At 41.7% G+C, this 13,852-nt stretch overlaps 1 protein-coding gene across 1 annotated transcript in view; it reads left to right on the top strand.

The window, feature by feature from the left end:
* Positions 1-13,852, top strand: part of LOC139750913 (uncharacterized) — a 264,061-nt gene that overhangs the window by 151,921 nt on the left and 98,288 nt on the right. The window contains exon 5 of the mRNA XM_071666216.1: positions 6,870-7,057. Within this exon, the coding sequence (XP_071522317.1) occupies positions 6,870-7,057 (188 nt within the window). The remainder of the gene's footprint in view (positions 1-6,869; positions 7,058-13,852) is intronic.

The raw sequence follows: 13,852 nt of genomic DNA, 5'->3' as shown, positions 1-13,852 counted from the left end.
TACATACACAGACATATACACTCGTACATATGCCTTACATCCTTGGTAAAAACCTTTCACTACTTTTAGCTATTTACCTCCCACACCAAATACTCTTAAAACCTTCCACAAAGCATCTCTATCAACCCTATCATATGCTTTTTCCAGATCCATAAACGCTACATAGAAATCCATCAGGTTTGCTAAGTATTTCCCAAATGCATTCTTCAAAGTAAACACCTGATCCACACATCCTTTACCACTCCTGAAACCACACTGCTCTTCACATACCTTTACCCTTTCAACTTATACCCTTCCATATAATTTCCCAGGAATTCTCAAAAAATTATACCTCTGTAATTGAACACTCACCTTTATCGCCTTTGTCTTTGTACAATGGTCCAATGAATGCATTCCGCCAAACCTCAGGCACTTCACCATGTACTATACATACAGTGAATATCTTTACCAACCAATCAATAACAAAGTCACCCCTTTTTTTGATAAATTTCGCTGCATTACCATCTAAACCAGACGCCTTGCCAGCTCCCATCTTCCTCAAAGCTTTCACTACCTCTTCTCTTTTTATCAAACCATTCTCCCTGATCCTTTTACATCGTACTCCACCCCGACCAAAACACCCTATATCTGCCACTCTATCATCAAACACATCCAAGAAACCTGCAAAATACTCACTCCATCTCCTCACTTCATCACTACTTGTTATTACCTCCCTATTTGCCCCCTTCATCGATGTTCCCATTTGTTTTCTTGTCTTGTGCACATTATTTACCTCCTTCTAAAACATTTTTTTATCCTCCCTACCATTCAATGATGCTCTCTCATCCCCAACTCTCATTTGCCCTCTTTTTCACCCCTTGCACCTTTCTCTTGACCTCTTGCCACTTTCTTTTGTACATATCCCTATCATTTGCGCTACTTCCCTGCAAAAATCGTCCAAACGCCTCGCTCTTCTCTCTCACTAACAATCTTACTTCTTCATTGCACCACTCACTACCTTTTTCTAATCTGCCCACTTCCTTCCTTTCTCATGCCACATGCATCTTTTGTGCATGCCATCACTACTTCCCTAAATGTATCTCATTCCTCTTCCACTCCTCTTACGTCATTTGCTCTCATTTTTTGCCATTTTGCACTCAATCTTTCCTGGTATTTCCTCACACAGGTCTCCTTTCCAAGCTCACTTACTCTCACCACTCTCTTCACCCCGATATTCTTTTTTTCTGAAAACCTCTAGAAATTTTCACTTTCGCCTCCAAAAGATAGTGATTAGATATCTCTTCTGCTGCCCCTCTCAGCACATTAACATCCAAAAGTGTCTCTTTTACGCGCCTATCATGCCATCTCTCCTACTCACATGCGTATACTTAAGTATATATTTCTCTTTTTAAACCAGGTATTCCCAATCACCAGTCCTTTTTCAGCATACAAATCCATAAGCTCTTCACAATTTCCATTCACATCACTGAACACCCCATGTACACCAACTATACACTCAACTGCCACATTACTTACCTTTGCATTCAAATCACCTATCACTATAACCCGGTCTCGTGCATCAAAGCTACAAACACACTGCTCCCAAAGCACTTGCTTCTCATGATCTTTCTTCTCATGACCAGGTGCAAAGGCACCAGTAATCTCTCATCTCTCTCTCCATCCACTTTCACTTTTACCCATATAAGTCTAGAGTTTACTTTCTTACACTTTCTTGTTATACTTGATTTTTTTATTATACTTTGTCGCTGTCTCCCGCGTTTGCGAGGTAGCGCAAGGAAACAGACGAAAGAAATGGCCCAACCCCCCCCCATACACATGTATATACACACGTCCACACACGCAAATATACATACCTACACAGCTTTCCATGGTTTACCCCAGACGCTTCACATGCCTTGATTCAATCCACTGACAGCACGTCAACCCCGGTATACCACATCGCTCCAATTCACTCTATTCCTTGCCCTCCTTTCACCCTCCTGCATGTTCAGGCCCCGATCACACAAAATCTTTTTCAGTCCATCTTTCCACCTCCAATTTGGTCTCCCTCTTCTCCTCGTTCCCTCCACCTCCGACACATATATCCTCTTGGTCAATCTTTCCTCACTCATTCTCTCCATGTGCCCAAACCACTTCAAAACACCCTCTTCTGCTCTTTTTATTTCCACACATCTCTCTTACCCTTACGTTACTCACTCGATCAAACCACCTCACACCACACATTGTCCTCAAACATCTCATTTCCAGCACATCCATCCTCTTGCGCACAACTCTATCCATAGCCCACGCCTCGCAACCATACAACATTGTTGGAACCACTATTCCTTCAAACATACCCATTTTTGCTTTCCGAGATAATGTTCTCGACTTCCACACATTCTTCAAGGCCCCCAGAATTTTCGCCCCCTCCCCCACCCTATGATCCACTTCCGCTTCCATGGTTCCATCCGATGCCAGATCTACTCCCAGATATCTAAAACACTTCACTTCCTTCAGTTTTTCTCCATTCAAACTCACCTCCCAATTGACTTGACCCTCAACCCTACTGTACCTAATAACCTTGCTCTTATTCACATTTACTCTTAACTTTCTTCTTCCACACACTTTACCAAACTCAGTCACCAGCTTCTGCAGTTTCTCACATGAATCAGCCACCAGCGCTGTATCATCAGCGAACAACAACTGACTCACTTCCCAAGCTCTCTCATCCCCAACAGACTTCATACTTGCCCCTTTTTCCAAAACTCTTGCATTTACCTCCCTAACAACCCCATCCATAAACAAATTAAACAACCATGGAGACATCACACACCCCTGCCGCAAACCTACATTCACTGAAACCAATCACTTTCCTCTCTTCCTACACGTACACATGCCTTACATCCTCGATAAAAACTTTTCACTGCTTCTAACAACTTTCCTCCCACACCATATATTCTTAATACCTTCCACAGAGCATCTCTATCAACTCTATCATATGCCTTCTCCAGATCCATAAATGCTACATACAAATCCATTTGCTTTTCTAAGTATTTCTCACATACATTCTTCAAAGCAAACACCTGATCCACACATCCTCTACCATTTCTGAAACCACACTGCTCTTCCCCAATCTGATGCTCTGTACATGCCTTAACCCTTTCAATCAATAACCTCCCATATAATTTACCAGGAATACTCAACAAACTTATACCTCTGTAATTTGAGCACTCACTCTTTTCCCCTTTGCCTTTGTACAATGGCACTATGCACGCATTCCGCCAATCCTCAGGCACCTCACCATGAGTCATACATACATTAAGTAACCTTACCAACCAGTCAACAATACAGTCACCCCCTTTTTTGATAAATTCCACTGCAATACCATCCAAACCTGCTGCCTTGCCGGCTTTCATCTTCCGCAAAGCTTTCACTACCTCTTCTTTGTTTACCAAATCATTTTCCCTAACCCTCTCACTTTGCACACCACCTCGACCAAAACACCCTATATCTGCCACTCTATCATCAAACACATTCAACAAACCTTCAAAATACTCACTCCATCTCCTTCTCACATCACCACTACTTGTTATCACCTCCCCATTTGCGCCCTTCACTGAAGTTCCCATTTGCTCCCTTGTCTTACGCACTTTATTTACCTCCTTCCAGAACATCTTTTTATTCTCCCTAAAATTTAATGATACTCTCTCACCCCAACTCTCATTTGCCCTTTTTTTCACCTCTTGCACCTTTCTCTTGACCTCCTGTCTCTTTCTTTTATACATCTCCCACTCAATTGCATTTTTTCCCTGCAAAAATCGTCCAAATGCCTCTCTCTTCTCTTTCACTAATACTCTTACTTCTTCATCCCACCACTCACTACCCTTTCTAATCAACCCACCTCCCACTCTTCTCATGCCACAAGCATCTTTTGCGCAATCCATCACTGATTCCCTAAATACATCCCATTCCTCCCCCACTCCCCTTACTTCCATTGTTCTCACCTTTTTCCATTCTGTACTCAGTCTCTCCTGGTACTTCCTCACACAGGTCTCCTTCCCAAGCTCACTTACTCTCACCACCCTCTTCACCCCAACATTCACTCTTCTTTTCTGAAAACTCATACAAATCTTCACCTTAGCCTCCACAAGATAATGATCAGACATCCCTCCAGTTGCACCTCTCAGCACATTAACATCCAAAAGTCTCTCTTTCGCACGCCTGTCAATTAACACGTAATCCAATAACGCTCTCTGGCCATCTCTCCTACTTACATAAGTATACTTATGTATATCTCGCTTTTTAAACCAGGTATTCCCAATCATCAGTCCTTTTTCAGCACATAAATCTACAAGCTCTTCACCATTTCCATTTACAACACTGAACACCCCATGTATACCAATTATTCCCTCAACTGCCACATTACTCACCTTTGCATTCAAATCACCTATCACTATAACCCTTGATACTTGATAAAAGTGAATATTCTTTTTTTCATGTTATTTGATATTCTCAAATGTCATTCTACCATTAGGTTGGGTGCTCAAACAATAGTTATCAAAAATTATCCATTTTCTTTCAGTCAAGTCTTTGACTTTCAGAGGCATCACCATGAGTCTACGAAAGAAAAAAATCTGAGTCACAAAACTTGGGTATGAAATGTAAAACTCAAGCAACATGTAAGCAAGAAACAAACTCGGAAAATCCCACTGTACATAGCACATAAAATGTAAGGAGAAACAATATCATGAGGGGAAGTATGAGTTACAACCTGAATACAAAGTATGGGTACCGAAATATACAAAACTTACATTTGGGTAAAAACAGAAGAACAATATTAAACTAGGTTGGATTATTGACAATCCATCATTAAATACACTAAGTTGGGCCAACAAAACCGTTACTGTCCATGTGCACAGTTGAGGTCAGATCGGGCTCATTTGATTCTCTCTGACCTTCGTAACCCAGGCTCGGATGGGTCAGTGACCCTTCCCCCTGTCCTGAAATAGTGGATTCGGTAACTTGTGGCGGGTCAGTGACACGTTCCACCTGTTCCAAAACGGCATTGGCTTAATGTCCTATTGGCGGGCTATCAGAGCTGTATGGTGGTGGTCATATTCGTCTGGATATTGATGACAGGTGCTTTTTCTCTTATGTGACCGGTTTCTACTATCTGTAGTCTCCTCCGATCGCTTAACCAGTAATGATTTTGGTATTATTTACAAGGATATCAGTTGGATGATACACTGCAATAATCCAAAAACACGTTCGCTATTAATGAACAACAATGTGGTAGGTCGCTCTTAATGTTTGAATGGTACCGATGTGGTCTGTGAGTACCGATGCAATACTGGGGACTGTCAGCCTCACTACATAAACTACATTGGACATACAACCTTCACCATGAGCTGCATCCTAATGAACAAAAGCATAGAACGAGACTAACGAGGGAGATTATGTTGAATAACACCAAAATCATTACTAGTTGCAATTCATGGTAAAGGATAATCAGTTTTTTTACTACATTGCTATCTTGAAGAAAGTTGTTTGATGCCAAATTTATTTCATTTTTTTGAAACATTCTTTCATTTCTTCTCTTGGTCGTATCTTATACGTTACATTATCATACAGTTTACTGCTTGTGTTGTTTTGCGTGTGAAACATGTAAAATGAAGTGATTCTATTTGTTGCAAATGTATGTGCTATGTATAGCTTAACCTTAACTGTCAAGCTGATCCATTGACTTTGCCACAAAAGAAACGTAGATTTCTTTCCTAATGAAAAGCATGATCCAAGCTCCGGGAGGATCGAGATGACCATCTTTGCTTGCTTGTTACCGTAAATGTTGCAATGACGGGGACCCATATCAAGATGATATTTTTGACACACGAATCAAGTTTTTTGATTGGATTGCCCTGAATTTCGCTAGACTCTGTATAACCAGAGTTTATAGCATTTAATCTGATAGCGAGTCTGAAAAAATAACAGCTTTATAATGATTAGAGTTGATAATAAAATCTACAGTTTAATCAATAGCACGCAATTTCGCACCAAAAAAGATGCATTGTCATTGTTTGGTAAAGGATATTTGAGGGAACATTGAACAGACCATACACTTGCATCCACACTTTCATCCGTCTTGGATCCATCAGTTTAGAAGTGGACACATGACAAATGCTCTATTATCAGAGTGAGAAAGCGCTAATATACCTCACTCTTCGACGCATTCACTTATCTACCCAGGAGCCAGTTTGTCTTAACTTTCATATTGGTTTGCTCTCGGGGAGCCGGAACGTTCTTTTTCAGCGTTTCCACATCATGCTCCTTTGAAACGAGCTTTCACCGAGGAAGTGTATTCTGAAGGCCATAATGGTGGATAAGGCGACAGGCAGGGGTGTTTTCCCTCCTAGCCATCAAAATAGCACACGCTGGAGTTGATTCCTCTCGACACAGCCGGAGAGGAGTATATTTGCTTCAACTTCCAATACTATAACTCTAGAACATGACAGAGCTCCAGGACACATTCGTAGCCATTTATTCTGCAGCACATCCAACCTCCTAAGAATACATCGCTTGAAAAAGTATACACCTGAAAGCTATTGTCTACCTTAGATGTAATTAAGGACTTTTAGACCATTACTAAAGATCTTCTGTCGGCTCTCCAGCATGTAACAGAAAGATACTTGAGAATGCTTAGCCTCTCATGACAATTTATCATCAAATGCTATACATGGTTTTTCCAGATTCATCTTTTATCAATACTTAAACCTGAGAATTTAACATTATTTCACAAAGAGATCAGCTTGGTATCTAATTCGGGATGTTTTGTCCTCGGATAAGTGTTCAATTTATAAGCAGTTGAGGTGGGATAACTGACATTATACCTGCAGGGTTGGAACAGTACCTTCAACAAAGGAGCCGTTATGAACGCGGGATTCATGGAGGTGTGGCAGCGAAGTGATGCAAACTGCCTCTTCTTCCATGATGTGGATCTCCTGCCGGAGGACGACCGCAATATATACTCCTGCTCGTCCCAGCCCAGGCACCTATCAGCCTGTGTTGACACCCTTAAATATAAGTAAGACCTACACTAATGTCCTTCTTACACGCTGGCTGACGATTTCAAAAAATTCGTGCGCCCTTATGAATGTACTTTATGTTTATGTATATAAACTATCTATCGCGCGTCCTGCAGATGAACCCAGGCTACCGAAAATGGTAAGCGGACGGCGAAACTACTTCATCACCGTCGGGCTAAAACCTATCTCTCTGGAACTATCAACAGCTCTACTGCCCCGCCCACTCACCGCGGGCCTGTAAGACACATCTCTTTTGCTTGTACTAGAAAAATTTTTTATATTATATGTTCTGATACTGAATCATTACTGAGGTGCTGGTGGTACTTGCGGAGTTTTCGAGATCAGAGCACGGGCCGCCAATTTCACCTTACAGGCCAACGGTAGCCCGGGTTCAACTCGGGCGCACATATGTAAATTTTTACATTGATCTGAACACTATATGTTGGAAAGAAAATGTTTGAGGACAATATGCGGTGCGAGATGGATTGATCAAGTAAGTAATGACAGGGTAAGAGAGATGTGTGAAAATAAAAAGAATGTGCTTTACAGACCAGAAGAGGGTGTGTTGAAATGGTTTGGACATATCGAGAGAATGAGTAAGGAAAGGTTGGCAAAGAGGATATATGCTTCAGAGATACAGGGAACAATGAGAAGCAGGAGACCAGATTGGAGGTGGAAGGATGGAGTGAAAAAGAATTTGAGCAATCGAGGCCTGAGCATACACGAGGGTGAGAGGCGTCCAAGGAATAATATTAACTGGAACGATGTATTATAATGGGGTTGATGTGGTGTCAATGGACTGAGCCAGGGCATGTGAAACGTCAGGGGTAAACCATGGAAAGGTCTATGGGGCCTGAATGTGTAGAAGGAGCTGTGATATCATTGCATTACATATGAAAGCTAGAGACTAGATATAAAAGAATGTGGCCTTTTTGGTCTGTTTTTCTGGCGCTAACTAGCTGAAGCAAGTGAAAGCGATGCTATTGCCTGTGGGGCGAGGTGGCGACATGAATGGATGGAGGCAAGCAAGTAAGAATACGCTCAGGTGGATACTATATATGTCTGTATAAGTAAATAAACTTTTTTTTTCCAAAAGAAGGAACAGAGAACGGGGCCAGGTGAGAATATTCCCTCAGAGGCCCAGTCGTCTGTTCTTAACGCTACCTTGCTAACGCGGGAAATGGCGAATAGTTTGAAAGAAAGTGGTTTGGGAATGTCTTGGGAGTAAAGTCAGGGGTTAGTGAGAGGACAAGAGCAAGGGAAGGAGTAGCAGTACTCCTGAAACAGTTGTGGGAGTATGTGACAGAGTGTAAGAAAGTAAATTATCGATTGATATGGGTAAAACTGAAAGTTGATAGAGAGAGATGGGTGATTATTGGTGCATATGCACCTGGGCATGAGAAGAAAGATCATGAGAGGCAAGTGTTTTGGGAGCAGCTGAATGAGTGTGTTAGTGGTTTTGATGCACGAGACCGGGTTATAGTGATGGGTGATTTGAATGCAAAGGTGAGTAATGTGGCAGTTGAGGGAATAATTGGTATACATGGGGTGTTCAGTGTTGTAAATGGAAATGGTGAAGAGCTTGTAGATTTTGTGCTGAAAAAGGACTGGTGATTGGGAATACCTGGTTTAAAAAGCGAGATACACATAAGTATAAGTATGTAAGTAGGAGAGATGACCAGAGAGCGTTATTGGATTACGTGGTAATTGACAGGCGCGCGGAAGAGAGACTTTTGGATGTTAATGTGCTGAGAGGTGCAACTGGAGTGATGTCTGATCATTATCTTGTGGAGGCTAAGGTGAAGATTTGTATGGGTTTTCAGAAATGAAGAGTGAATGTTGGGGTGAAGAGGGTGGTGAGAGTAAGTGAGCTTGGGAAGGAGACTTGTGTGAGGAAGTACCAGGAGAGACTGAGTACGAATGGAAAAAGGTGAAAACAATGGAAGTAAGGGGAGTGGGGGAGGAATATGATGTATTTAGGGAATCAGTGATGGATTGCGCAAAAGATGCTTGTGGCATGAGAAGAGTGGGAGGTGGGTTGATTAGAAAGGGTAGTGAGTGGTGGGATGAAGAAGTAAGATTATTAGTGAAAGAGAAGAGAGTGGCATTTGGACGATTTTTGCAGGGGAAAAATGCAATTGAGTGGGAGATGTATAAAAGAAAGAGACAGGAGGTCAAGAGAAAGGTGCAAGAGGTGAAAAAGAAGGCAAATGAGAGTTGGGGTGAGAGAGTATCATTAAATTTTAGGGAGAATAAAAAGATGTTTTGGAAGGAGGTAAATAAAGTGCGTAAGACAAGGGAGCAAATGGGAACTTCAGTGAAGGGCGCAAATGGGGAGGTGATAACAAGTAGTGGTGATGTGAGAAGATGGAGTGAGTATTTTGAAGGTTTGTTGAATATGTTTGATGATAGAGTGGCAGATATAGGGTGTTTTGGTCGAGGTGGTGTGCAAAGTGAGAGGGTTAGGGAAAATGATTTGGTAAACAGAGAAGAGGTAGTAAAAGCTTTGCAGAAGATGAAAGCCGGCAAGGCAGCAGGTTTGGATGGTATTGCATTGGAATTTATCAAAAAAGGGGGTGACTGTTATTTAAGGTTACTTAATATATGTATGACTCATGGTGAGGTGCCTGAGGATTGGCGGAATACGTGCATAGCGCCATTGTACAAAGGCAAAGGGGATAAGAGTGAGTGCTCAAATTACAGAGGTATAAGTTTGTTGAGTATTCCTGGTAAATTATATGGGAGGGTATTGATTGAGAGGGTGAAGGCATGTACAGATCATCAGATTGGGGAAGAGCAGTGTGGTTTCAGAAGTGGTAGAGGATGTGTGGATCAGGTGTTTGCTTTGAAGAATGTATGTGAGAAATACTTAGAAAAGCAAATGGATTTGTATGTAGCATTTATGGATCTGGAGAAGGCATATGATAGAGTTGATAGAGATGCTCTGTGGAAGGTATTAAGAATATATGGTGTGGGAGGCAAGTTGTTAGAAACAGTGAAAAGTTTTTATCGAGGATGTAAGGCATGTGTACGTGTAGGAAGAGAGGAAAGTGATTGGTTCTCAGGGAATGTAGGTTTGCGGCAGGGGTGTGTGATGTCTCCATGATTGTTTAATTCTTTTATGGATAGGGCCGTTAGGGAGGTGAATGCAAGAGTTTTGGAAAGAGGGGCAAGTATGAAGTCTGTTGTGGATGAGAGAGCTTGGGAAGTGAGTCAGTTGTTGTTCGCTGATGATACAGCGCTGGTGGCTGATTCATGTGAGAAACTGCTGAAGCTGGTGACTGAGTTTGGTAAAGTGTGTGAAAGAAGAAAGTTAAGAGTAAATGTGAATAAGAGCAAGGTTATTAGGTAAAGTAGGGTTGAGGGTAAAGTCAATTAGGAGGTAAGTTTGAATGGAGAATAACTGGAGGAAGTAAAGTGTTTTAGATATCTGGGGGTGGATCTGGCAACGGATGGAATAATGGAAGCGGAAGTAAATCATAGGGTGGGGAAGGGGGCGAAAATCCTGGGAGCCTTGAAGAATGTGTGGAAGTCGAGAACATTATCTCGGAAAGCAAAAATGGGTATGTTTGAAAGAATAGTGGTTTCAACAATGTTCTATGGTTGCGAGGCGTGGGCTATGGATAGAGTTGTGCGCAGGAGGGTGGATGTGCTGGAAACGAGATGTTTGAGGACAATGTGTGGTGTGAGGTGGTTTGATCGAGTAAGTAATGTAAGGGTAAGAGAGATGTGTGGAAATAAAAAGAGTGGGGTTGAGACGGCAGAAGGTGTTTTGAAATGGTTTGGGCACATGGAGAGAATGAGTGAGGAAAGATTGACCAAGAGGATATATATGTCGGAGGTGGAGGGAACGAGGAAAAGTGGGAGACCAAATTGGAGGTGGAAAGATGGAGTGAAAAAGATCTTGTGTGATCGGGGCCTGAACATGCAGGAGGGTGAAAGGAGGGCAAGGAATAGAGTGAATTGGATCGATGTGGTATACCGAGGTTGACGTGCTGTCAGTGGATTGAATCAGGGCATGTGAAGCGTCTGGGGTAAACCATGGAAAGCTGTGTAGGTATGTATATTTGCGTGTGTGGACGTCTGTATATACATGTGTATGGGGGGGGGGGTTGGGCCATTTCTTTCGTCTGTTTCCTTGCGCTACCTCGCAAACGCGGGAGACAGCGACAAAGTATAAAATAAAAATAAAATAAATATATATGTATGTATATATATGTATATATATATATATATATATATATATATATATATATATATATATATATATATATATATATATATATATATATATATATATATATATATATATATGTATATATATATATATATATATATATATATATATATATATATATATATATATATATATATATATATATATATATTTCTTTTTTTCTTTTTTTCCTTTGTCGCTCTCTCCCGCGTTTGCGAGGTAGCGCAACGAAACAGACGAAATAAATGGCTCAACCCATCCCCATACACATGTATATACATACGTCCACACACGCAAATATACATACCTACACAGCTTTCCATGGTTTACCCCAGACGCTTCACATGCCCTGATTCAATCCACTGACAGCACGTCAACCTCGGTATACCACATCGATCCAATTCACTCTATTCCTTGCCCTCCTTTCACCCTCCTGCATGTTCAGGCCCCGATCACACAAGATCTTTTTCACTCCATCTTTCCACCTCCAATTTGGTCTCCAACTTTTCCTCGTTCCCTCCACCTCCGACATATATATCCTCTTGGTCAATCTTTCCTCACTCATTCTCTCCATGTGCCCAAACCATTTCAAAACACCATCTTCTGCTGTCTTAACCAAGCTCTTTTTATTTCCACACATCTCTCTTACCCTTACGTTACTTACTCGATCAAACCACCTCACATCACACATTGTCCTGAAACATCTCATTTCCAGCACATCCATCCTCCTGCGCACAACTCTGTCCATAGCCCACGCCTCGCAACCATACAACATTGTTGAAACCACTATTCCTTCAAACATACACATTTTTGCTTTCCGAGATAATGTTCTCGATTGCCACACATTCTTCAAGGCTCCCAGAATTTTCGCCCCCTCCCCCACCCTATGAACCACTTCCGCTTCCATGATTCCATCCGCTGCCAGATCCACTCACATATATCTAAAACACTTTACTTCCTCCAGTTTTTCTCCATTCAAACTTACCTCCCAATTGACTTGACCCTCAACCCTACTGTACCTAATAACCTTGCTCTTATTCACATTTACTCTTAACTTTCTTCTTTCACACACTTTACCAAACTCAGTTACCAGCTTCTGCAGTTTCTCACAGGAATCAGCCACCAGCGCTGTATCATCAGCGAACAACAACTGACTTACTTCCCAAGCTCTCTCATCCACAACAGACTTCATACTTGCCCCTCTTTCCAAAACTCTTGCATTAACCTCGCTAACAACCCCATCCATAAACAAATTAAACAACCATGAAGACATCACACACCCCTGCCGCAAGCCTACATTCACTGAGAACCAATCACTTTCCTCTCTTTCTACACGTACACATGCCTTACATCCTCGATAAAAACTTTTCACTGCTTCTAACAACTTGCCTCCCACACAATATATTCTTAATACCTTCCACAGAGCATCTCTATTAACTCTATCATATGCCTTCTCCAGATCCATAAATGCTACATACCAATCCAATTGCTTTTCTAAGTATTTCTCACATACATTCTTCAAAGCAAACACCTGATCCACACATCCTCTACCACTTATGAAACCACACTGCTCTTCCCCAATCTGATGCTCTCTACATGACTTCACCCTCTCAATCAATACCCTCCCATATAATTTACCAGGAATACTCAACAAATTTATACCTCTGTATTTTGAGCACTCACTCTTATCCCCTTTGCCTTTGTACAATGGCACTATGCACGCATTCCGCCAATCCTCAGGCACCTCACCAAGAGTCATACATACATTAGATAACCTTACCAACCAGTCAATAATACAGTCACCCCCTTTTTTAAAAAATTCCACTGCAATAACATCCATACCTGCTGCCTTGCCGGCTTTCATCTTCCGCAAAGCTTTTACTACCTCTTCTCTGTTTACCAAATCATTTTCCCTAACCCTCTCACTTTGCACACCACCTCGACCAAAACACCCTATATCTGCCACTCTATCATCAAACACATTCAACAAACCTTCAAAATACTCACTCCATCTCCTTCTCACATCACCACTACTTGTTATCACCTCCCCATTTGCGCCCTTCACTGAAGTTCCCATTTGCTCCCTTGTCTTACGCACTTTATTTACCTCCTTCCAAAACATCTTTTTATTCTCCCTAAAATTTAATGATACTCTCTCACCCCAACTCTCATTTGCCCTCTTTCTCAAATCTTGCACCTTTCTCTTGACCTCCTGTCTCTTTCTTTTATACATCTCCCACTCAATTGCATTTTTCCCTGCAAAAATCGTCCAAATGCCTCTCTCTTCTCTTTCACTAATAATCTTACTTCTTCATCCCACCACTCACTACCCTTTGTAATCAACCCACCTCCCACTCTTCTCATGCCACAAGCATCTTTTGCGCAATCCATCACTGATTCACTAAATACATCCCATTCCTCCCCCACTCCACTTACTTCCATTGTTCTCACCTTTCTCCATTCTTTACTCAGTCTCTCCTGGTACTTCCTCACACAAGTCTACTTCACAAGCTCACTTACTCTCACCACCCTCTTCACCCCAACATTCACTCTTCTTTTCTGAAAACCCATACAAATC

This window comes from Panulirus ornatus, chromosome 1 (genome assembly GCF_036320965.1).
Source record: "Panulirus ornatus isolate Po-2019 chromosome 1, ASM3632096v1, whole genome shotgun sequence".
NCBI lineage: Eukaryota > Metazoa > Arthropoda > Malacostraca > Decapoda > Palinuridae > Panulirus > Panulirus ornatus.
This window is presented reverse-complemented; position numbering and strand designations above follow the sequence as displayed.